We start from the raw sequence: 23,667 nt of genomic DNA, 5'->3' as shown, positions 1-23,667 counted from the left end.
TTCTTTTAAATAGGTATTAAAAAAAACTGCTCGGTCCATCAAAAAAAAAAAACAAAAAACAACGCACAAACTACAAATTAAAAACAAAACTATATACAACTAAATTTGCAAGTCAATCAGTCAAAATTGTAAAAAGAACGCAATTAAACAGACATTAAAATTTTAGAAAAAAGTTCTGAAAGTTTTATTTTTGGTTTTTGTTTTTGATTTTTAATTATATAATAAAAAAACAAAACACATCGATCCATAAAAAAAAGTACGAATATGCAGTTAAAATTTCCAGTGAATCGGTCAAGAGAGGAAAGGCCGCGCTTAAAAAAAAAAATATTAAAAAAAAATTATCCAAAGATATTTTTCCTTTCAGATTAGAGTAAAATATTAACAAAAATATCGAAAGATATATCAAAAACAAAAACAACACAAAAAAGAATCAATAAACAGTTAAAATTTCCAGTCAATCGGTCAAGATTGCACAAAACGACGTTTAAAAAAAGTTCAAAATTTAAAAATAAAAAACAAACAAATTTCAGAAAATTATTATTTTTTTATTTTAAATTATGTAATAAAAAAACGCACCGATCACTCAAAGAAAAAATATCCATTTAGTTAAATGAACATTTAGATATCAATGCAATTAAAATTTCCAGTCCATCAAGACAGCAAAAATGGGTTGTTTAAAAAAAAGGTGGTGCAATCCAAAAGAACTTAAAAAGAGAATAATCAGAAAATTGTATATAAACACAAAATACGTAATAGGTCGAAAAAAATCCGTTCATAATTCCATGCAGAATATATGTATGTAAAAATTTCTAGCCAATCGGTCCGGATTTGCTCGAGTTACAAGCCCAGTCCTCTTGGCAAACAAAAAAATCGAGTTAAACGCGTTTAAAGTTTGCACGAATCAAACTAAGAGGAGCAGCTCCTCCAAAATTTAAAATAGAAGTAAATGTTAATACAAATATAAAATAATTTCCCTATCTCAATACTTCGAGTATGTCGCTTTTAAAGTATTGGGGCAATTTTTAAACAAAAACAAGGAAAAAGTATATATTTTTTTAAATTTCTACAGTGAACAAAGTGTGTGATTTATCACTAATGAGCCATATAAAAAATTTTCGTGATTAACTACTTACAAAAGACAAGTGCTGTTTTTATATAAACAATAAAAAAAAAAATAATAAAAAAGTAGAAAATAAAAATAAAATAAAAAATGTGAACCGAAAAAATAGAAAATTGCGATATATTAGTAAGGCTAATATTTAAATACTCTGAAAATGCATAAAATTAGCTTGCAACTAAAAACAAAGTATTCGTATTCGGTCATTTTTGCAATACAATTTTTTCTGTGATGGAAAAATCAGAAAAAAAAACAAAAAACACACAGGACACTGAAGTGAACACACGAAAAGTGGTATCAGTAAAAAAATGTACGAACCCGGATTTGTAGCAGTTCAAAGGTTCACAACCCACAAAGTCTCAGAAGCATTTTGTTTTCATTTAGGTATTTAGGTTTGTATGTAATAATGATGCGCAGCATTAAAAAGCAAAATTTGAATGCTTTTTATAATTGAATATTTAAATATTTCCTATAGGTGTTAATTGTGCTTTGTATGTATAATACACACATACATATAGTCTAACATAATGCAAAGTGTTGCCTCAATATTTGTTTATTTAAAGAGAAGAATGATGGCCTTATGATTTGGCGAAGTTTGTTTACATACATAAATATAATTTGTACTTTTTCTCTTTGCGCTACTTGATGCATTTTTTGTTGATGCCTTTATTCGGTGACACTAATTGCGCTCCACTAGACTGTTTTTTTTGCGACGGAATATTTTCACCAACATTGAGGCAATGTGCTTTGAGTTCGTCAAGGACATATCTTTTTCCAGCGACACAATATTCGTTACTGCCGTGCAATAGTCCTGAAAGAGCACATATTCCATCACGCCCAAGCTTTGCATATTCACCAATTGCACAACCAGTTTCGACATGGGATTCTGCGTAATGAGATTGAGTCCACGCACCGAACAGAGATGACGCAAATTGTCTACTTCTTTCATGAGATTTGGCAATTTTATGGTAGTGGTACATTTTAAGCCCGTACCCAAGTAGGAGGGACGTGCTTGTAGGTAACCCAAAAAGTAGCTCTCCTTAAAGTGTAATTCACGCTCGAGAAAGCTGATAACTCGTCCGACACGCGTATAGGCCGCGCCCATATTGGCGGCATTTGAATCATTCGAAGTTGATATGACCCGCAAATGCTCCTGACAGTTCAGCCAGAGTGCCAAATTGTATGCCGAATTGATATAAACGCCACGTCCATATGGCCAGAGATGGCCATTGAATGCCAGTGATTCCGCTGCTTGCACCGGATCTTTCGTATCGTGTAGCGGTATCATGAGACCCAATTTACTTAGTGTTGCACGTATTTCCGAGTTCTCTTCGAGTAATTCCGTCAGCGTATAATAACTACCCGACTCCGTCTCTCCGATCGCTTCGACAAAGTGATTGGTGAAAATTTTACCCATCATCATGCGTTCGGCCTGCTCCACTTGTCCTATTGTCAAACTCAATGGCAATTCAAACTCTTCCAAATTTCGTGAACACTCCACACTACAACGTTGTATTAAATTCTGTTCATCGTCGAAGCTGAAACCGGCTGTATTCAGCCGCATGCCATTCTCCATTGGAAAGAATGCGATACGCGGATGTGGTTTAAAATCTTCGTTAATATTCATGCAGTGCATATCCTTGATGAGTGGCACAAGGAACTCCTGGAAGACGACAAACACATCGAAATCAGGCGCTATGATGCCACAATTGATATCCTCTTCGAGATGACGCAACATTGAAGTTTTTCGCATCGCCGGCCAAATCACATCGAAGAGATTGTGATCGAGTCGTGTTTGCCGCAAACGTATTTTCTCGAAGACACTCCGTTTGAGAAAGCGACTCAAATAGCTGACAACGGAAAGTTGCATTGTGCAGGCACTTAAGGGCTTACGATGCGCTAATGCGGTGGCAGCGGTAGCGCTGAGCGCTTTGCTGGACTCCTCAATAACACTGAAGCAGCGATCGAGCGTACGGTTGATATCAACATCTTGCAGTTGACGTCGTGAGCTGTGTAGATCATCTGGTACTTTTGGGGAGTTTTCAGATTGTGTAGATTGGTGGTTGAGGTGCGATGAGTGTTCGCATTTGAAAAAGAGAGCGAGGGAAAGAAAGAAAAGATAGAAAGAGCGTGTAAAGGTATATGTGTGTGTGACGGTGAGGCATGTGTGGGAGAAAAATAAAAGTTATGAATTAATACCGGGTTTTGTTAGGATTATTAAATATGCAAGCACAGAAGCAATGATTTTTAAGCGACGTTTAGACAAAATTTACTAAAATGCGAAATATGAAAACGAAAATAGTAAAAAAAATAATAATAACACAAAAAAGTAATGAAAGCATGCTTAAGTGTTGATAAGAAGCAATGTGCGAAAAACACAAAAGTTTCCCTAATTCCTTGAAAGACACAAGATAAGATTTCGATTTAATCACTGCACTAAAAATTTCTTCAAAAATCGTTCCAAAATGGCAGAAATAGTATTAGTCCAGATTAATGAAAAATATGTTAAAAACCAGACTGGAATTGGTTGCCATATATCCTTAAAATATTGAAATTGGTCCACATTTAGGTGAGAACAAAGATGAAGAAGTAACAGTATCCAGTGCACACAGGGTAGTAGATGCGAGTGATTAAAACTCAATGACGATGCAAGAACGATAGAACATAAGATTGCGCTTATCAAACAAGTGTGACGTCACACTGATACGCTTGCGTGAAAGAAATATGAAAATTCAAACAAAAATGCAAGAAGAATAAGAAATTACTAATTAACTAAAGTGTATATTTTTTGTGAATATTAACAATAAATATTAAATGTATTAAAACTTTTAATTAGTCATATAGTACTATGTATACTTATACTTAGTATAAGAAACCTTCGAAATATCAACATAGAATTCCTTCTGCTAATAGATATCCAGCAAAATTACAGCTGCAAGCAACATACAGTTTGTCTAATAGAAACCGTCCTAACAATCTGTATTGTAAAGTCTTTTAATATTTATCATATGCGGCCGCCGTAGCCGAATGGGTTGGTGCGTGACTACCATTCGGAATTCACAAAGAGAACGTCGGTTCGAATCTCGGTGGAACACCAAAATTAAGAAAAACATTTTTCTAATAGCGGTCGCCCCTCGGCAGGCAATGGCAAACCTCCGAGTGTATTTCTGCCATGAAAAATCTCCTCATAAAAAATATCTGCCGTTCGGAGTCGGCTTGAAGTTGTAGGTCCCCCCATTTGTGGGCCTCACATCTTAGAGTCATTCTTTGTTTTAATTGCTGCGCAAGTTGTGGAAGTAATCGGCTCCAAATCAGACGAATTTGCCTTGATAATATTGTTTTGTTTTGAGTTTTTGTTTAATTATTATACAAAAATTTCCAATAGGGTTGCCAGGAGACTGGCAAAGTTTCAATCCGACACACCTTCTGATTCAAGGCTTAAAATCGTTGTGTTCTTGTAAAATCCACAGTTAAATAAAATCAAGTAAAATCCAATAAAATCCAATAAAATCAAATAAAATCAAGTAAAATCAAATAAAATCAAATAAAATCAAGTAAAATCAACTGAAATCAAATAAAATCAAGTACAATCAAATAAAATCCTATAAAATCAGATAAAATCAAGTAAAATCAAATAAAATCAAGTAAAATCAAATAAAATCAAGTAAAATCAAATAAAATCAAATAAAATCAAGTAAAATCAAATAAAATCAAGTAAAATCAAGTAAAATCAAATAAAATCAAGTAAAATCAAATGAAATCAAGTAAAATCAAATAAAATCTAATAAAACCTCTATGCAGCTGACGATAATCAAGCTTTGTGCTACATTTTATTCATCAAAACTGCATTGAAATAGGCGGTAAAGACAAATAAAAGGCCAAATCATATTTCGGATAAGCAGCCGCAAACATGGACCTTAACTGGATACTTAATAGTTCGTTACAGTTGTCGATTACCCGCAGAACATCAAGAACGATGTATGCAACTATTCGCGCAAAAGGAAGACTCATCCGTGAAATTTATTGTATATTTATTGTTTGTCAACGTGTGCGTGAACATTTTTTTTTTCGAAAATAATTTTTAATCAAAAAATTTTTCTTTTTTTTAATTTTTTAGTGAACCAATGAAGTGAATAGTGAATAAATTATATTGATATTTTGATGCTTTATACGAACTCAAAAAAATCGAAAAAAAATCGAATGCAAGCGTAATAGTTACAACCCGAGTGCCTTTTTTGGCTGAGTGCGTAAAAATTCAACAGAAACTGCTTAAGACCAATACTTGAATTCCTGATTCATTCAAATTAAACCCCACTGTGTGTTTTAAACTAAAATCCACGTGCAATGTGCCAATTTCTATAATTGATCCATTACCTCCTGCAACTAAACAAATTTGAATCAAATATTCATAAGAGTGTGGTAAATTTGAATTAATAATACTTCATTTTGGTTCATGCACACCTTATAAAAGAGTATTTTAAAAATGTGCTTGCTTACGGTTAAAATACGAATGTGAAAACATTTCTGTTTTTTTTATTATAAATTATTTTGAAATACTGTGGCTGCTACTGTGGCTGCCACTGTTGTAGCTTTGCTCAAGCAATGTTTTCAACAGACTTTCTCGAATTCACTTTTACTAGTTATGCTTCCTTAAGAAAATAAATCGATTCGATATAAAAGTGACCCGTAATTAGCCTATCATATTTCATCCTATTTGCAGGGCATACTTTACTATAAGCAAGCTGTTTATGTGGTGACAATTATATAAGTAAACCTCATCATCGCTCCATTGCCAAAGTAGGGGAGTATTTTTATTTAGGGCTTAAGCTAGTATGGTTGTTTCAAAACAACGTGCTTTTATTGATATCTTAGGATTTCAAAAATAATATTATACAAAAATGTTGTATCTGTGCTCAATTTTGTGCGCCCTAAACTTCTTTTGTAACTTTGTGCGCGTTTATCATCTTTAAAAATATTATATGTTTATCTATTCATTTATTTATTTATTTTTAAATTAGTAAGTAAACTTTTTTATTCGCAATTTTTTATTTTAGAAGTAAAAATAATTGTGCTTCCCTTCAAAACTTGTAGTGTCCTCCTGGAAATGAAGGTTTCGTCAACTCATCTTGTACAGCAGATGTCTGGAGGATGGATGGAATCATCTCAGTACCTTCTCCTCAGCTGTCTTTCTATCGTCTCTCCAGGCCTATCCTTAAACTCATGAACATGGGAAATAGTTGCATTTTGTGTTTTAAATGTGCGCTTAAAAGTGAATTTTAGAGACGACCGAGCAAAATGACAAAATCTATGCTAAAACTTCTAAAGATGCAAAAAATCTTTTTCCACGGATTCAGCTTGGCCACCATCCAGCCTCAGTAATGGTTTGATGGGGATATAGGCATTACATCTCTTCATTTCTGCGAAAACAATGGTTAAGACCGGGGTAAAAGTCTACCAGGAGAATGTCGAAGAAGGCATGGTACAGCAATTGAGCAAGATTCCGCTCCAGCCCATAAGCCAACGATACAGCACGCTAAGAAACAATATTCCTGGGTTCATAGACGCAGAAGAGTGGCCGTCTGACAATTGGGAAACATGGCCTGTGGAAGACCTCACAAAAATGTTATGTATAGTTCTAGTAGCGACGTCAGTATCCATGGAAACCGTGCGTGCTGCAATAGCTGAATATCCTAATCGTCTGAAGGCTTATAGTATGTAAAAGCAAATGGTTACCATTTCGAATGAAAATTTAAAATTGTTCATCTCGGACTTAACGTATAACAGAATTTTTGACAGGACTAAGTATAAACATACACATTTAATTGGCGCTAACAGCCTTTTTGGGTGTTTGGCCGTTGATGTTGTTCCACAAGAAGTGGAATTGCCGAATGGGTTTAAGCCGACTCGGAACGGCTAATCGTTTTTATGAGGAGCTTTTTAATGGAAAAAATATACTCATATATACCTTTCATGCACGGAGATTCGAGCCTACGAACTGCAGACTGGTAATCACGCACCAACACATTCAACTACGGCGGCTGCCGTAAGTTTGAGAAAATGGTTGAACTTTCTTCCTATGAAATAAAGTAGCGCCGTAGCCTAAAGGTTGGTGCGTGACTACCAGTTGGTAATGCTCGGATTCGAAATCCCGCGCATGAAAGACCAAACGGCAAAATGAAGTTTTTTCTATGAGCGAATTTCTGTCTTGGAAAGCTTCTCACAAAAAAATTATCTACTATTAAGAGGCGGCATAAAACTGTAGGTCACTAAGTTTGTGGAGCAACATCAACACGCACAGCACAAATTGGAGGAGGAGCTCGGCCAAATACCGAACCAACTATTATTCGCCATTGCCCGAGTTCGATACTTCGGACATGAAATACTAAATTATAGAACACTAAATGATAGAACAAGTTTTTTCTAATAGCGGATGAGGAGTATTTTTGCAGTAGTAGTATTTCTTCCCTTATGCACTGTACACATTTTCCAACGCCTATCATGATTCTCTTTCTTTCCAGGTAAGCAGAAATTCTTATTGTTGTCAAACGCATTTCAACGACTCTCGAACTTAATTCGTACGGGACCCAATTTCTCTTTTTACGATCACAACTATCGGAAGTACTTTTGTGCAGCCATCTTAGCTTTGGAGTCACCCATACCCAATTCAAAACTCGTCAGACAATGCAAAGTAGAAGTTAATGCTTTAATGAGCACGAGAAACATCACTTGCATCTGGGTACCTGGCTGTAGGAACATAGAAACAAATGAGAAAGCTGATGAACTGGCAAGACAGGGGCCATCCTATAACGAATCCGAAGTAGTAGAAATAGGTTGTCCTCAAGGCATGCACAAAAGGGAGGTATTCTCGCTATTTCAGAGCAGGCCGTTGACAGATGGACTAACACGAATACCTGCTAAATAACTAAACAAATGAGGCCCAATTTCAACGAATCCAGAACTGATGAGTAGTTAAGAAATTCACGAGCAGACATATTCAGAATTACGTCAACTATAACGAGCCACTAGCCTTTGGGAGACCATGCCAACAATAGATGCAGAAGCTGTAATCAAGAAGAATCTAAAGAAACAGTCTTTCACTATCTGTGTGAGTGCCCAAGCCTGGTTCTCCATGACATAGAGTTCTGTGGGAATTCTGGATGGTTAACTTGAAAGAAATTTCAGAAATGAAAATAGACGACATAGGTAGATTCATAGTCAAATCAAGATGGTTCGAGTAATAAAAAGCAGTGGTTCTACAAGCGCATCTTTTGTGCTAATTGGGTCTGGGCTGTATTACTCAGACCACATCTCACAGAAAGTTCGTTTATTCCTAGAAAGTTCGGAATCATTTCGAAATGCTTTGCAGTTTTATACATTTATTACTGCGGTTTTAAATATTTTTTCTCAAATCTCTTATACTACGTGGCTACTTAGCTGCTTATTCTGTCAGTTAAATCACACTGCATACACACTTTGCCTGCATAAACATTAAATGACTTTCCGCCACATTTTTCTTTAAAGTGAAATAATGAACTAAAACTCCCACATGAGCCCTTGTTGGCACACAAAAGTCCGCACTAGCATTACTGCACCTCAACCAAATGTTTTTAACTACAAAGTGGCACTTAATCACAGCAATGATGAATTATGTGCTGCGCGCTTGATGAGACTAATTTACACTTAAAAAAATTATAAATTTTAATTGCGTTCCAATAAATGTTTCAGAAAGAAACCACCAAAAAGTATCTATTATTCTCACTATACGAGTGTACCATATTTAAAATTCAACTATATAAACATACCAAAAATATCATCAATATTATTGATGAGACTATTGAAGAACTCGCGATCCACAAATGTTTGCGCCATTTCCGTACTATATAAATTTATGAAGTCGTATTATTTTATTCAAAGCTTTAATAGAAATTTATTTGAACAGTCAGCACTTCGCTTTTAGCCACTAACAACTTTGGATGTACAAAAGTAATGAAAGTGGATGAAATAACTTGGAAGAATGCGGCCAAAATAATCAAAAGTGACCTAGAAAAACCGCAGGCACACGTGTGTTGACCAGAACAGTAAATCAATGACTAACTGCCGTAAAAGCACACGACTCTCCATTACCAATACACATGTAAGTATGTAATATACTTACATACACATAGACTGAGTGTATTTTATATGTAAGCACCTATGTTTGTTTACACACTTGTGAGGCCAATTTCTGGCATACAACTTAATGAGTGGAAACTAGCCTGCTGGTGACTAGTTACTCAACGCTGGCATACGAACCAAAATTAGTTTGCTTTATATAATTGAGGAAGCGAATGAAATATGTAAGATATTGCATATCTTCCATGCAGTTATAAAGGGTTTTCCAATAACAGGTGTTATTTTGAATAGCCCGTTATTTCGGTAGATGTCAATTCTGAAGCTGTCATTTTTTGATATTTGATAAGTAGAAACTACGCCATTAATAAAAATGGAACGATTCACGCTTAAACAACGCACTCAAATAAATAAAATTCCCTATAAAAATGGTGAATGGACGGTTCGTAAAACTCGAACATTTTTGGGACATCGTGAAGCACCCTGTCGGACCGCAATACAGAAATTGGTGAAAAAATTCGAGCTTTTGGGATAATTTAGTGATGTGAAGAATAAAACCCGTGCACGTCGCCCAAGAACAACCGAAAATATTGCTGTTGTAGGCGAAAGAAGAAGAAAACCCAGGGTTGTCCATTCCTCGTCGTTCTTTGGAATTAGGCATTCCACAAACGTCATTACACCGTATTTTGTATAAAGATTTTGGTCTTAACGCTTATAAAGTCCAGTTAATACAAGAACTCAAGCGGCCGATCATTAACAACGTCGTGTCTTTGCTGATTGGGTGGTTGAAATGCATGAAAATGATCCGGAACTCCATCGAAAAATAATCATTTCCACTTCGGTGGCTTCGGCAGCAAGCAAATTGTCGGATCTGGGGCTCCAGAAAATTGTTATTGTTGAAAAGCCTCAACGAGTGACTGTTTGGTGCGGTTTATGGTCATTTAGATTACGGAGTCATTGGCTCTTACTTTTTCGAAAATGAAGCTGGAGCAACAGTTACGGTGAATGGATTGCGCTATCGAGAGATGATTAACGATTTTTTTATGGCCGGAATTGGATGGTACTGATCTGGACAACGTTTATTTTCATCAAGACTCCGCGATGTGCCACACAAGCAACGAAACCATTAATTCTTTACGGGAATAACACCTCTTATTGGAAAACCCTTTACTTATGTATGCTCTTAAGCCAAAGGGTGCATTTTTAAGTGCTGTCGGTATATGCATTTAAATAAAAAAACAAGGCACGTGAGGGTTTTTTAAGCAGTAAAAAAATTCGCCAATATTTCATTTACCATAATTTCTGGATTTTCTGGGTTAGACTTGCTCACAATGGGCCAATAAGCAAGAAGTAGGCCTCATTAATCCCTAAAAACAATTCAATAAGATAAGCACTCCATAAAAAAATTTTGCTGAAAATTGAATTGATAGATTTATTGTTGGAAATATATATATAGAATTTATATTGGAATCATTTAAATTGATTTTGTCGGTAAATACACTGATTTAAAGTCATTTTTTGGCATCTGACTAATGCGAAATTCGTTCCTAAACCCAAATATCAAGTGGTATTAACAACGTAGAATAGTTTTCGGAATATTGTTAAAATACATTTTTGAGTTCTGAAAAAACCAAGTTCTTAAAATTGTTATTATCTCAAAAGTAGTAGTAGTTTCAAAGTGGGGCCAAAACAAATTTAAAATAGTTGTTTATGTCACAAATTTCATTTAAGTTATCGCCGAGAAATAAAAAATCGAATGCCTTAAAACGTAACATTTGATTTTGTATAAAAATGTCACACATATGTAATCATCATACTCGATTAAGAAAATTAAAATTGAATATTAATTGTGAGTGAATATTATTTTTGAGTGAAATCGTCAAAATTTACTTTTGGATTTTATTTTTGAGTGAAAACAGTTTAGAATTGAGTATAAATTCGGAATAAAGAAGAAACATTTAATATTTAGCACTTAAATGAAATAACCTTACCCCTTTGCTCTCGAGCGGCGCCGTTACGGTGCCAGGCCGATTTGAAGTGTCAACTCCAGCAGCGCCCGAGTGCTTTGAAATTACTGAGCGACGCTGCTACAGCACCCGTGGTGGGCTTAGCCAAAGAGCCAAAAAAGGACTGCAAGATTTGCTCTGACCATGACATGCCCGGAGGTGGGCGGGAAAATTTGGATTACTGTGATAGGATGAATTTTGGCTATTATTGCATTACATATCACAGCAAAACTAATTTCAGAGTGTAATATTTATCAAAGTTTTTTTGTTTTCGACACACAAATAAATATACTGGTGAAATTGTGTTATCTACTGTTTATAAATGTTTTCAAAATATGGTACTTGCAAAATGTTTACCTAATTTGGCCGAAATCGTCTCGAGCTGCTGGTTCGCGAAAGCGAATAAGACCTCGAGTGCATGGGTTAAAATCTTAATTGAGTGCATTTTATTATGTAGTCAAAAAATATAAATCCGCAATTAACATTATAGACTCTTAAGTTATACTATAATATATTAGGGGCGACCATCAAGTGGTCTATCAATGGAGTCCTAATTCAATTACTATTTGTGGATATGAAATAGCAAATTATAGATCTGAAAATACAAGTTTACAAACAACGGGCAGCTGGAATTCGGTTAAAAGATACATTAAAGACATATTACGGAAAAAGAGATAGACCTCAACACAGTACACAAAAGCGAAGCCTCACAGACAGAAACATAAGAAAACAAGCCTATAGAAGCTGAAGCTGGCTACAAGTATGGTGAATGGGCCAGACATGGGTGAATAGAACTGGTCCATTTCACGGACGTCATTGTGGACCCTCCCAAAGTAATGTAGAATGTAGTTCCGTGAAGAGAGTCTCCTCAGAGGAGGAGGAGGGATTGTTTTAGTGGTCACACCCCAGTAGACAAACAACGCAGTAGACGACGGCCGCTGTAATTGCGAAGGCATTTGTAACACTACATCAGCCACAAAAAAACACGACTCCGAATCCTTCGACTTACGAATACTGACAAAGAGAAGCGATGCAATACTTAAAAGTTGAGCAATTTTACGCCAACATGCGTTTTTTCTTATCGGATGAGAAGTTATTGAGTAGTTACAGAAATCTCACAGATATTGATAATCTGGCTAATATTGTAAGCATTTCAGCTGCGCAAATGTTCCAAATCGTTCAGGGTATTATCAATGTGAATATTTTCACGGGCGGTAGAAATCAATATCAAATCCCTCAAATTGGATCTTGCTATATCAGAACCTTTTCGAAAGTGAACAAGTTTCAGCAACAGCACTTATGAGAAGAGAGGTTCAAGTCTGGTGCAAGAACATGTTTCTTTATTTTATATGCAATAGTCTTGGACCTCACTTAACACCATCCAAAAATTTTATGGATTTGCGCAAATTGGATGAATTTGAAAGCTATTGTTCAATATTTTAAAAAATTCTGCAACAAACTGCCAGAATATTATAATACTTTTGTGCAGCCTTTTATAGTTTAAAAAGTGGATAAAAATTCTACTAGTCTTAAGGGGGGGCGGGGGTAGGGTCACAAAATCGAAATTTTTTTTCTTCACTCATCTTATAGTAAATCATTTCAAGAATGTTGTGTCAAAATTTTAAGTGGATCGGAGCAGAACTCTCAAAGTTATAGCCTTTGTAGGCACTCTACCTCGAATGCGGAGCATAGATAATTTTTCAGAGTCATTTTTTCAAACGTGTTTTTCCCGAAACGACTTCTTAAAAGTCGGTGCCAATCACAACTCCGAAACTATTCAACCGATTCTTTTCAAATTTGGCACACGTTTTCTAAATCAAAAATACCTCCCCCCCACACTGTTTTTTTTTTATTTTTTTTTTTAAGGTTGTTTTTCACTTACAAATATGGCGAAAATTTTCGCCAAAAATGCTCGTTTTACGTTTTTTTGCCACCAAAACTACAAAAATGAAAAAAAAAAATTTGTATTCATGTGGGGGGGAGCATTACGTCATACTTTAACTGAAAAATTCGACTTTTTTGGTTTCAGATGATTCTACGACGAATGCCGATTGGCACCGCAGAGCACCTCTCGAAAAACATATCTCCAAAAAAACTCTATCATGGGCTTATTTGTCAATATTTTATTATTAATATTTTTTAAAAACTTATTGAAAAGATGTACAATAACATGCAACTGATTTTATTAAAGTATCTTAAGCCATATTTCTGTAAAAAATTAAAAAAAAAGTGTTTTTTTTTTAGCGCTAAACCCTACCACCCCCTTAAATAAAAGAAATTACCAAATTAAAGTGTAAAAACGAATTTTATGGAGAGGAATCCTCATAAGTTCAGAAAGAAGCACTTAAGGGGCCCAGGTGGCCTAGAATTTTCAAACAATAAATTTTTTTATTTTGATATTTCGAAATTATAGGCTTTTCAGAATATACTGTCAAATTTTTGGAAGCATATTCCAAGTATTTGCGATTCTACAGCCGTTTTAGCACGTAGAGTCAGATTCGCCACGTGACGGCATTAATAGTCGCATTTGAATGGTCAAAAATTTAAACTCATTTATCTCAAAACTACTTTTTTCGGCCTGGTGTTTTTAAAAAAAAAAAAAAAATATCCAACCGAATCGTCTGAAATTTTAATATGTTGTTCACAACATCAATAGCTATTGCCCTTACTAGAATCCTATTATTATTTCAATTATTTCGTACTTTTTTTTTATTAAAAAACTGAAAAACCCCATTTTTAGAGTATCAAATTCAAAACTGCGCCATTTGTCAATTTTTTTTTTATTCTATTCTAATACGGCACATAGCTACAGTCACACTGATTTATAATTTTTTTGGTTTTTGTGTTTCAGATAAATAAGAGAGCAAAAATAGACAACACCATCCAGGTCCAATTTGTCGGGAGGGTCAATTTCAGCGCCATTTTTAAAATTATTAAAATTAAAAAAAAATGGTTTTGTTTTCTTTTTTGTATGCAAAAACCCAAAAATTTAAATATCGTTTTTCATTTTTTTATTGTAAAAAAAAATCCTGAAAATGTCCTAAAAATGAAAATATCCACCGGAACCCCTTAAGCTTTAGTTGGTATACTTTGTACTTATATATGTTAATAATTCGTTCTCGATACTTAAATACATTATTGCTTAGGTAATTCCAAAACCTAATCGTTTTAAGATTTTGATTTGATATTTGATTTTGAAGATAATTAAAATTTTTTTTTGTTTCTTTGTCCGATGTTTTAGATTTTTAGTTAAAGGTTTTTTATTTTTGTTTTTTTTTTTTTTGCAAATAATAAAAATCGTCAACTAAATTTTTACCAAAAGACTTGACAGTACAAATGGCTGCTTGACAAATTAATGAATTTACGATTTTTCACCGAGTGTTTTCTACTTCTCACCATTCAACAAAAAATTTGGGATGTAAACTATTCTGCAAATAATTTAAAAAACTAGTACATCTTTTAAGCTATCAAAAAAGGTGTAGTACTTAAATTAAAGAAATAACCCGTTGTCCAATGCCGGCTCAACTAGTAGAGTATAAAACTTTATTAGAAAGAAAAAAGTGTAAAAATGTGTGGCTAAAACAAAAAACGTATCAATTTAAACTTTTTTATTCATTATAATTCATTCTGGATATAACTGATAATATTCCTAACACTAATTCTCATTATTTTTTTTTTTAATATTTTTCGATTTTTTAAGTTATGCCAGTTATTAAGCTGGACTACCTACTAAATCTATTCAATTATGTATTTTTTTAGAATAGTGATAATCATAAATTTTATAGAAAGAACGCGAACCAGTTATGTTTCACAATTTAAAAAAGAATAACCGATTAAGGGCCCGGTAATTTCGCTGGTAGGGTATTTACTCATGTACATTAATATACACGCACACATACTAAAAAACTTACACACCCATACGGTAGAATTTTTCGTAGATGCCACCTGCTACTACACACATATATACTAGCACTATCACTGTACCCACCATCTGATGGGTGGTTTATAAAATGGGACCGTGCGCCAGTTAAGCTTACAAGTAAAAACCAATATAATTATTAATTTAAGTAGAACTAACAAAAGTTCACCTGAACACCCTCGAGTCGTCTGTTAGATTAGCCACTACCAATGCTACCTACACACACATTTTCAAAGTAAAAAAATTAATACATATATGTATGTATTGCATTTTGAATTAATGATGAGCGGGTGTACTGTTTTTACTGGAAAACAAAACCACAAGTCAATAGTGCTAAAAGGATTCTAAAGCAAATCAAGATAACGTGCCGCCTTACAAGTAAACTACAGCTACAGCCTTGCCGTGCTTGGGGTGGAAAATTAAAGTGGAAAAAGTTACTTGCGCAAACCTTGAATTAAGACATAAACTAAGGAAAATCAATCAACGGATAAACAAATAACAAGAACAAATAACAGAAACAAAAGCACAAAAAAATACTGCGAAATCGCTACGCAAAGCACACCTGCATATACATATTTGTATTTACAATTGCCTTTGTTTATCGGCATACATAAAAAATTGTTATTATAATAAAAATATTGTTGCCTTACCTTGATCATTTAACAGTTCATCTTCGAGATCTTCAGCGCCGAAATTACTTAGTAGTTGTCTATAGTTGAGTATATCTTTGGCCTCCTCATTATGCTGATAGAGTTCTGGTGTATGACCGAGCTGCGGAGTAGAGAAGAAAATGAGATGGAGGAAAAGTTAAAGAGTAAAAAACAAACTAGCTTAAGTTAGGTTGTAGCGATTGTCTACTATGCGACATACTCAGGTTCATAGACCATTGTAGTGCCACGAGGAGAACTTATGCTTATCTCTCCCAAAAACCAATGTGAATCGTTCAGATTCACCCGAGTATGCCCATTCTCTGGGCGTGTCTGTCTATTAGATATCGTTTATACTCGTTATAATGGAAATCACTCTACTAAGACTGTGCTTATTTTAGCTTAACAGAGATTCTGTGCGTTTAGCATTAAGAGTCGGCCACAATTGTCGGACGATTCTATAATACGTGTGGGCTCATTTCGCTATCTGTCGTTCACTGTAAGGATATTTTTTTTTTTTTTAAATAAGTAGCTTACAAGTCTGTAGGAGTATGCGTATGTCATTATCTGTGTACTTATCAGTGAGTTTGGTGCCGACTCTCGCTAGTTAACCATCCATGCAGTTATTCTCGATGTCTCTATGAGCCCATCTTATATTTGTGTGAAATGATTCAGCCATTTCGTTAAGAAATGTGTGGCATTCTATGGCTACCTTCGAGATTTTCGACTGATATGTGGGGGACTTAAGCATCGCTTGGCTATCAGTGAAAATGTAGATATAATCTTCTGGTATCGCATTACACTACTATACCAGTGTCATGGCCCTCCAGTAGCCGGAAGTTAAAGGAGATCTTCACATAATTCTAAAATATACCTCTTCCCACCCTACTCTTGAGCTTTGAGCCATCTACGTATACAGAGATGGACTTGCCCTCTCTTACAACGTTCCGCTCCCACATTTCCCTTGATGTACTAGGGTTATGAACGTTGCTATGGTAGTTGCAGGCAATTGTGTATAGTCTACCAGTCCGGGAAACTCTGTAATACCGGTGTAGGATTGTAACACTGGCCAGATATTGCCTGCAGCTCTACTACAAGGGAATTTAGTGTCGCATATAATGTAGTAAGAGAAAAATTGTCAGTGGCAATTTTTAAGTACTAGTCATTATACACATAACATATACTGGGTGTGTACGATATTTGAGAGTACAACAGTTAGTTCTTATTTTGAACAAAATTTGAAGAAACACCACAAATTTTTTATACAACATTAACTAATAATATTTCTAAAAAATTATTCCATAAAACCTCCATTAGCTGAAATGAACTCCTCGATCCGGGTCTGGAAACGATTACATGCTTGAATCAAATTCTGATTAATCATACTGACCATAACGATTTTAATTGCAGCCTTCAGGGAATAAGTGGGGTTATGAGGATGCTTATTGGTTTCAGCTCAAATATGCCACATACTTAGTAATCCAGAGGATTAGGTTCATATAAGTCCGGTGTTATGGTCATGGCAATTTTCACACTTTGTGTGAAGGAGCAGAAACTCGTCAAAAGATGTATTGGCTATCACCGCGTTTACTATCTATCCAGAGTTTCACTACTATCTCTAGAGCCTCGATATATACAGCGAAATTACTCGAAATCCATCATTAAAGAAATTACCTAAAGAACACCTAAAACAATGGCTAGAAACTTCGTGGGTATGACTACATGAACAGCTGTACGATTGGAACATAGCCATCTGTTATTTCTGCGGTTGGTATCTTAGACTTGGTAAACATTTTTTTTCGTCAGAGCCGATTTGATCGGATAACTCGCTGTTCTGGTGTTTGCTATGGCATAAACTGTCTTCTGCGCATAAGGTAGGATTTATACCGGAGATCTATGTATATAGCTAAATTTGATAGACTCTTAAATACTCTCCGATTAAGTTGATAAGTTATAGCATACGGAAAAAAATTGTGGTGCTCATGGAGCCAATGCAGTATCAAACGCCATAATTCTATTTGGTTGGCTAATACTCGAAAAAGCCAATAAACCCATGGAAATCGCAGTATGTGAGCACTTAACTAATAACTACTGACTAGGAAGTGAACATTAACCCAAGGACCCCTTTGAATTATTTACACAGTACTGGCTTTACGAAAAAGCTCGATGTATGGGTGACTCCGGAATTGGTGAAAAAGAAACATTTTAAACCAACTAGTGACTGCAATTTTTTTTGCTAAAAGGTAAAAAAGTTTATCGCTCTTTAAAATAAAATGGAAATTAAATCGCATAAGACAAAAATAATTGAAAAATATGCTGCTGAATGTCGGGCCAAGGAGCACTAAAAGTGGATTAACGACCTAGAATGCTTTATTGTGCGGTTGGTGGGAGTTATTGCAAATGATTCACTATAGCTGCTTCCAGCAAAAGAAACTCTCACTCCTTTCCTGACATCACTGTCAGCAACTGACCAGACTCTAATAGCAGGTGATTGAATCGAAACGATTAGAATTTGCGAACTAGAAAGACAATGCCGGGCTGCAATATGTATATTTAGCAACACGCTAGACGCGATAAGAGCTGTTTTGGAGGCCCTATTGCATTCGGTAAATACGCCGGACTGGTATCAGGAACTATCCTTGCTTAAGACCTGCGCAGCCAAAGCCCAGAACAATTAAAGTAGAATTTAAATTTTAAGGCAATATTATATATATATATATATATATGTGTGTGGCACGTACATGCTTTTTACGTGTTTGGCCGAGCTCCTCCTCCTATTTGTGGTGTGCGTTTTGATGTTGTTCCACAAATGGAGGGACCTACAGTTTCAAGCCGACTCCGAACGGCAGATATTTTTATGAGGAGCTTCTTCATGGCAGAAATACACTCGGTGGCTTGCCATTGCCTTCCGAGGGGTGACCGCTATTAGAAAAACCTTTTTCTTTATTTTGGTGTTTCACTAAGATTCGATCCTACCTTCTGTCTGTGAATTCCGAATGGTAGTCACGCACCAACCCATTCGCCTACGGCGGTCGCTTAAGACAATATTACAAATATATAAATAAATAAGCTACTTTTATCACAAGGCTTTAAAAAGTTGTCTTGTTAATGCAAAATTCTCCTCAAAAGAGGTTTATGAGAGTGAGTTTTTTACCAATAGAGACGAGGACATCTTCATTCGCGGAATTACGAAATTGACTTCAAAATGTACAAAAGTTATCGAAATCCAGTACATACTGAGTCTAAATCAACTGATTATAAGCATGTTCACATAATAGTTTAAACATGGAAATAATGCGAAAAGATTATTAACATTTTTTTTCTTAAATTCATAGCTGGCGGTGCGTATAAGTAATTTTTCTGGATTCAGTTTCCCTCTGATACATTTGCAGTTTTGAATGCACGCCTAGAATTTTGTTCCTTAATTTTTGGAATCTTTCTTTTTTGTTTGTTATTTTTCTGCTCTAAGATTAGGTTTCTATAATTGCACCGTCTGTAAGTAAATACAATTCTTTATTGAACTACCTCAGTACTGAATGTGCAAATAGCAGTGACTAAGAAATAAAATATGCACACACACAAACGAATTTGCTTACAAAATGGGAACGAAAACGAAAGGTGATAAAAAATAAGCTGTCCGCTGGCAAGTTGATGACAGGGTGGCAACCTTCAGGTAAGAAAAACAAAAGAAAACAAAATTTACTTTAAGAGGCTCATAAAAGATCGCCAGTTACAGCTTCACACCTAAGCCATATTTTTATACCTCTTTTCACCGGTTTTAGGGGCATGTATTGCTTCAGTAAGCTGCGGCCCTTGAATTTTGTTATCGACTCGTCTATACTTTGGAAGCTGCTGTCTTGTCTACACTTTCGGAACGTTTTTTTTAGACATTCTACCAAATCGTTTAGGTAATAAGTCTTACTACAGTCTAATGGTTTTTCCGGGCATGCGAAATACATCTTAGATGTGTTAAATAGGAATCGATCCCTAGCAATTGCTTCTTGAATAGATTTATTACCCAGAGATTTATGAAGGGATCAATAATCTTTCACGCACGTGCGGATTGTGAAAATCTCAACAGACGGCACGGTACATTTCTAAACTCGATTGAATGTAAATTAAACATTTTACGGACGTTTAAACTTTGGTGGTACACATAAGTACCAGCCGTACCGAAAGGGTTAAGTTTGAAACTTTAATTTTTATTGTTTTTGTAGGAGAATGAATTATATTTTCATAATATACATTTTTTTTTAATTAAATAAAAAATAAATCAATTGTTGACCCTCGTCAGTAATTCCTTGCGTTTTAGTTATTTAACGCAGTGTATATGCCATCGCAGCTGGCCAGATTCTGCCTAACACGCACTTGCACGCTAGGACGGAAGCTATACATCGATTAGCATACGTGACTTCAGCAACGCATACGTGGGTATCCATTGTCGTGGCACAGGCCCGTTAATTGCCTCAACAGGATATGGGAGTCTTGTGGCTGTTATTATACCACTCGCTGAGCATTTGCTTGGGTTTCATGCAACTGGCAACGGAAATGCCACTGGGCACTGGGCAGACTTAAAATGCCCAGTGGCCACAACCACAACCACTGAGATTGTAGAAAATAGAAACAAATTTTCATTCCAGCAGGTGTCGCTCACACGCTTGAAAAAAGTTTGCGAAGGCGTAATTAAAAATGACTGTAGAAATGTTTTTTTTTATATGTAGTTCCGCATGCAGAATAAATATGCAGTGCGTTAGTGCGTTATTTAAGGAGGTATTGATGTGAACCATGAATATGACTCTTCCAATGGGATTATTTTGGAATACGAAACACTTGAACATATAATGAATATTCTCTATTGAAATTGCTGATTACTATTATTTGCATCACCATGCCATCAATAAAGAGAAAGTACCTCGACAAAGGTCTGGTCTGTGTCTGTATAGAAAATTAAGAAGAATATTTCTCCTGTACCAATATATATATATATATATATATATACATACCAATACTAGTGGTACATAACAGAATTCAATTCAAACTAATATCGCTCGCACATGAACGGAAGAGGATTCATGGATATTTTTTTAGTCAAATTTTGCTGGGGGTTTCCGATACAAACTCTTCATTACAAACCCCGCAATTTTATTTATTTTATTTTTATTACATTTCTGTTAGTTCACTTTGCTACTTTGATATTATGAATAAACATCTTTGCCGCCTACGCGTAGATGCAAAAAAAATTAAGCATTTAAGTATACTTCTTCTTAATTGGCGCTATAACCGCTTACGCGATTTTGGCCGAGTTTAACAAAGCGCGCCAGTCGTTTTTTTCTCGTGGTAACCGGCGCCAATTGGACAAACCAAGTGAAGCCAAGTCCTTCTCCACCTGATTTTTCCAACGCAGAGGAGGCCTTCCTCTTCCTTTGCTACCACCAGCTGGTACCGCATCGAGTACTTTCAAGGCCGGAGCGTTTGTATCCATTCGGACGACATAGTATACACCCAATATTAAATAAAATCCACTGCATACTTCGTGAAAGTTTAAGTTCTTCTAGCCAAGACTTTTACTTAGCCTTACGCCTTATCAGCGTCCAGAAACACACTAATTGATAACTTGTGATTATTTATTTACTCTATTCACTCAATTTTATATCATTTTTTTTTTTTATAAGCCATATAAAGCGGAATTCCAAACTTTATACACAATTTATAACAAATCGGCAAATTTGCATCAAACTTTGTACTTCGAATCTTTAGAAAAATTCTGGGTATGCAGTTTTATAGCCAATTTAATTTTATTTAAGTGCAAGTTTGAATTGGTCTTCATTTTTGACTTTTTTTTTTTTGCTGATATGCCGAACCATCATACGAGGTACATTCAAAAAATAAGGTGAATTTCATTTTTCTCAAAAACTATTTATTTATTCATCAACTTCTATTTTATCTTCTTTAAAATAGCCCCCCTCAGATATAATACCAGTACACTTGTGGTGCCAGCGATTTTTTTTTCTATTCTCGAAAGCAGTTCTGGTAAGCACTTTTTACTCCTTTTAGTCCTTGAGCTCTTTTAAAGATTCGGTTTTTATCTCCGCTATCGTCGCAAAACGCTGTCTTTTCATGGGTCTCGTCAATTTTGGGAACAGAAAAAAGTCGCAGGGGGCCAAATCTGCTGATTATGGTGACTGAAACATGATAACGGTATTGTTTTTGGCCAAATAATCTCGCACAAGCCAAGATGAGTGAGCAGGTGCATTATCATGATGCAAACGCAATGAATTTTATTCCCCACAATCCCGGGCGTTTTTTTGTATTGCTTCACGCAAACGATTCATAACTTCAAGATAATACTCCTTGTTTACCGTACGACCTTGTGGTAAGAACTTCTGATGCACTACGCCATGGTAATCGAAGAAAATAGTGAGCAAAACCCTTGACATTTCATCGAAATTGTCGTGCTTTTTTTTGGTCTTGGCTCTCCTAGACTCTTCCATTGGGAAGATGTGGCTTTGGTTTCCATGTCATAACCATATACGCATGATTTGACACCAGTTATGACTGAATCATCGTCTGAATCATCGTCGACGTAATTAAACAATTTCTGAGCGATGCTCATGCGTCATTGGTTTTGATCAAAATGTAGCAATTTTGGAACGAACTTCGCTGCCACACGCCTCCTGCCCAAAAATTTCCGAAAAGAATGCATGGCATGAGCCAACCGATAAACTTCACCAACTTCTCTAATTGCGAGTCGACGCTTCTCCATAACAATTTTCTTCACTTTCTCAACATTTTTATCGGTTGTCTATTGCTGGGGTGTCCTTCTTTGAAAACCTTGTACCACTTGTAAACATTTTTTTACTCAGAGTATTCCCACCGTACACCACTGTCAATATTTCAAGTATTTTTGAGCACTTAATTCTATTTTTTACACAAAACTTCATGCAACTTCTTTGATCAATTTCTTTCGATAGTATTTGTGCCTCTCACAAACAAACTAAACATGCTATATTTCCAAAATCGTGAACATATCTTCGACACGAGTGTACCAGCATAAAAAAAAATAATTATATGAAAGTTGAATGTACGTAGCCCGCAAAAAGGCGATTTCGATTTCGATTTTTTTTTTTTTTTTTTTTTTGTCGAATTTAGGGGTTGGCATTCTACATTTTTCGTCAACTCTTCAGCATTTATTGTCGAATTTCAAAGTATGGTATACCGAGGATTTTGCCTTGAAAAGGAATTTTCTAATTTTTGTTTCAAATTTTGTCGACCTTAAGTACCCCGTCAAGACTGGACCCTAGCTTAACCCTTTTCCACTATTTTACTATTACAATTAAAAAAACTTACTTTATCCACTGCTTTACTGTTGGCACCTAGCTGTGCGAGTACGTTGTAGAAGTGCCCATTATCGTTTATAGTGGCGGCATAATGAAGCGCTGTTCGACCATCGTTATCGGTGATTGTGGTAGTTTCTGGAAAACGTGCCGCCAGGTAGCGAACAATATCTGTGAGAGAGAATTATAGAACAAAGAAGAAAAAATAAAGAAATTTTAATATCGTGATGTAGCTCATGCAATTATTAAGAATAAAAAATTAAGTTATACCTAATTTTTTTTAAACATTATTTTAAAAACCGGAGGATAGACTTCGTGGAAAACTTACAAACACATTCGGTCAGTCCATTTGAATTTCCATGCCTAAACTTCTATGTCCCCAAAAAGAATTCCTCCCGAAATCTGCAACACTTTCTACGAGGGGCAAAAAATCACACAGGAAGTGTTAAATGAGTTGTGTGTTCTACTGCTTCTAAAGGCACTCCTCAAAAGCTGATAGTCATATGGCATAATACGCATTAACAGCCTCCAATAG

General features: G+C 35.4%; 1 protein-coding gene across 4 annotated transcripts in view; it reads right to left on the bottom strand.

Moving 5' to 3' along the window:
• LOC129245781 (arginine kinase-like) overlaps positions 1 to 23,667 on the bottom strand; it is a 91,203-nt gene that overhangs the window by 5,773 nt on the left and 61,763 nt on the right. For 2 of the 4 annotated variants that reach the window (XM_054884163.1, XM_054884164.1), the window contains exons 11-12: positions 23,146 to 23,303; positions 15,802 to 15,922 (exon numbers count right to left, since the gene is read on the bottom strand). In XM_054884163.1, coding sequence (XP_054740138.1) covers positions 15,802 to 15,922; positions 23,146 to 23,303 — 279 coding nt within the window. Of the gene's footprint in view, positions 1 to 1,750; positions 3,146 to 8,919; positions 9,189 to 15,801; positions 15,923 to 23,145; positions 23,304 to 23,667 lie in introns of those variants that run through there. The other 2 variants (XM_054884165.1, XM_054884166.1) reach the window with 2 other exon arrangements.

This window comes from Anastrepha obliqua, chromosome 4 (genome assembly GCF_027943255.1).
Source record: "Anastrepha obliqua isolate idAnaObli1 chromosome 4, idAnaObli1_1.0, whole genome shotgun sequence".
In the NCBI taxonomy this organism is placed as follows: domain Eukaryota; kingdom Metazoa; phylum Arthropoda; class Insecta; order Diptera; family Tephritidae; genus Anastrepha; species Anastrepha obliqua.
This window is presented reverse-complemented; position numbering and strand designations above follow the sequence as displayed.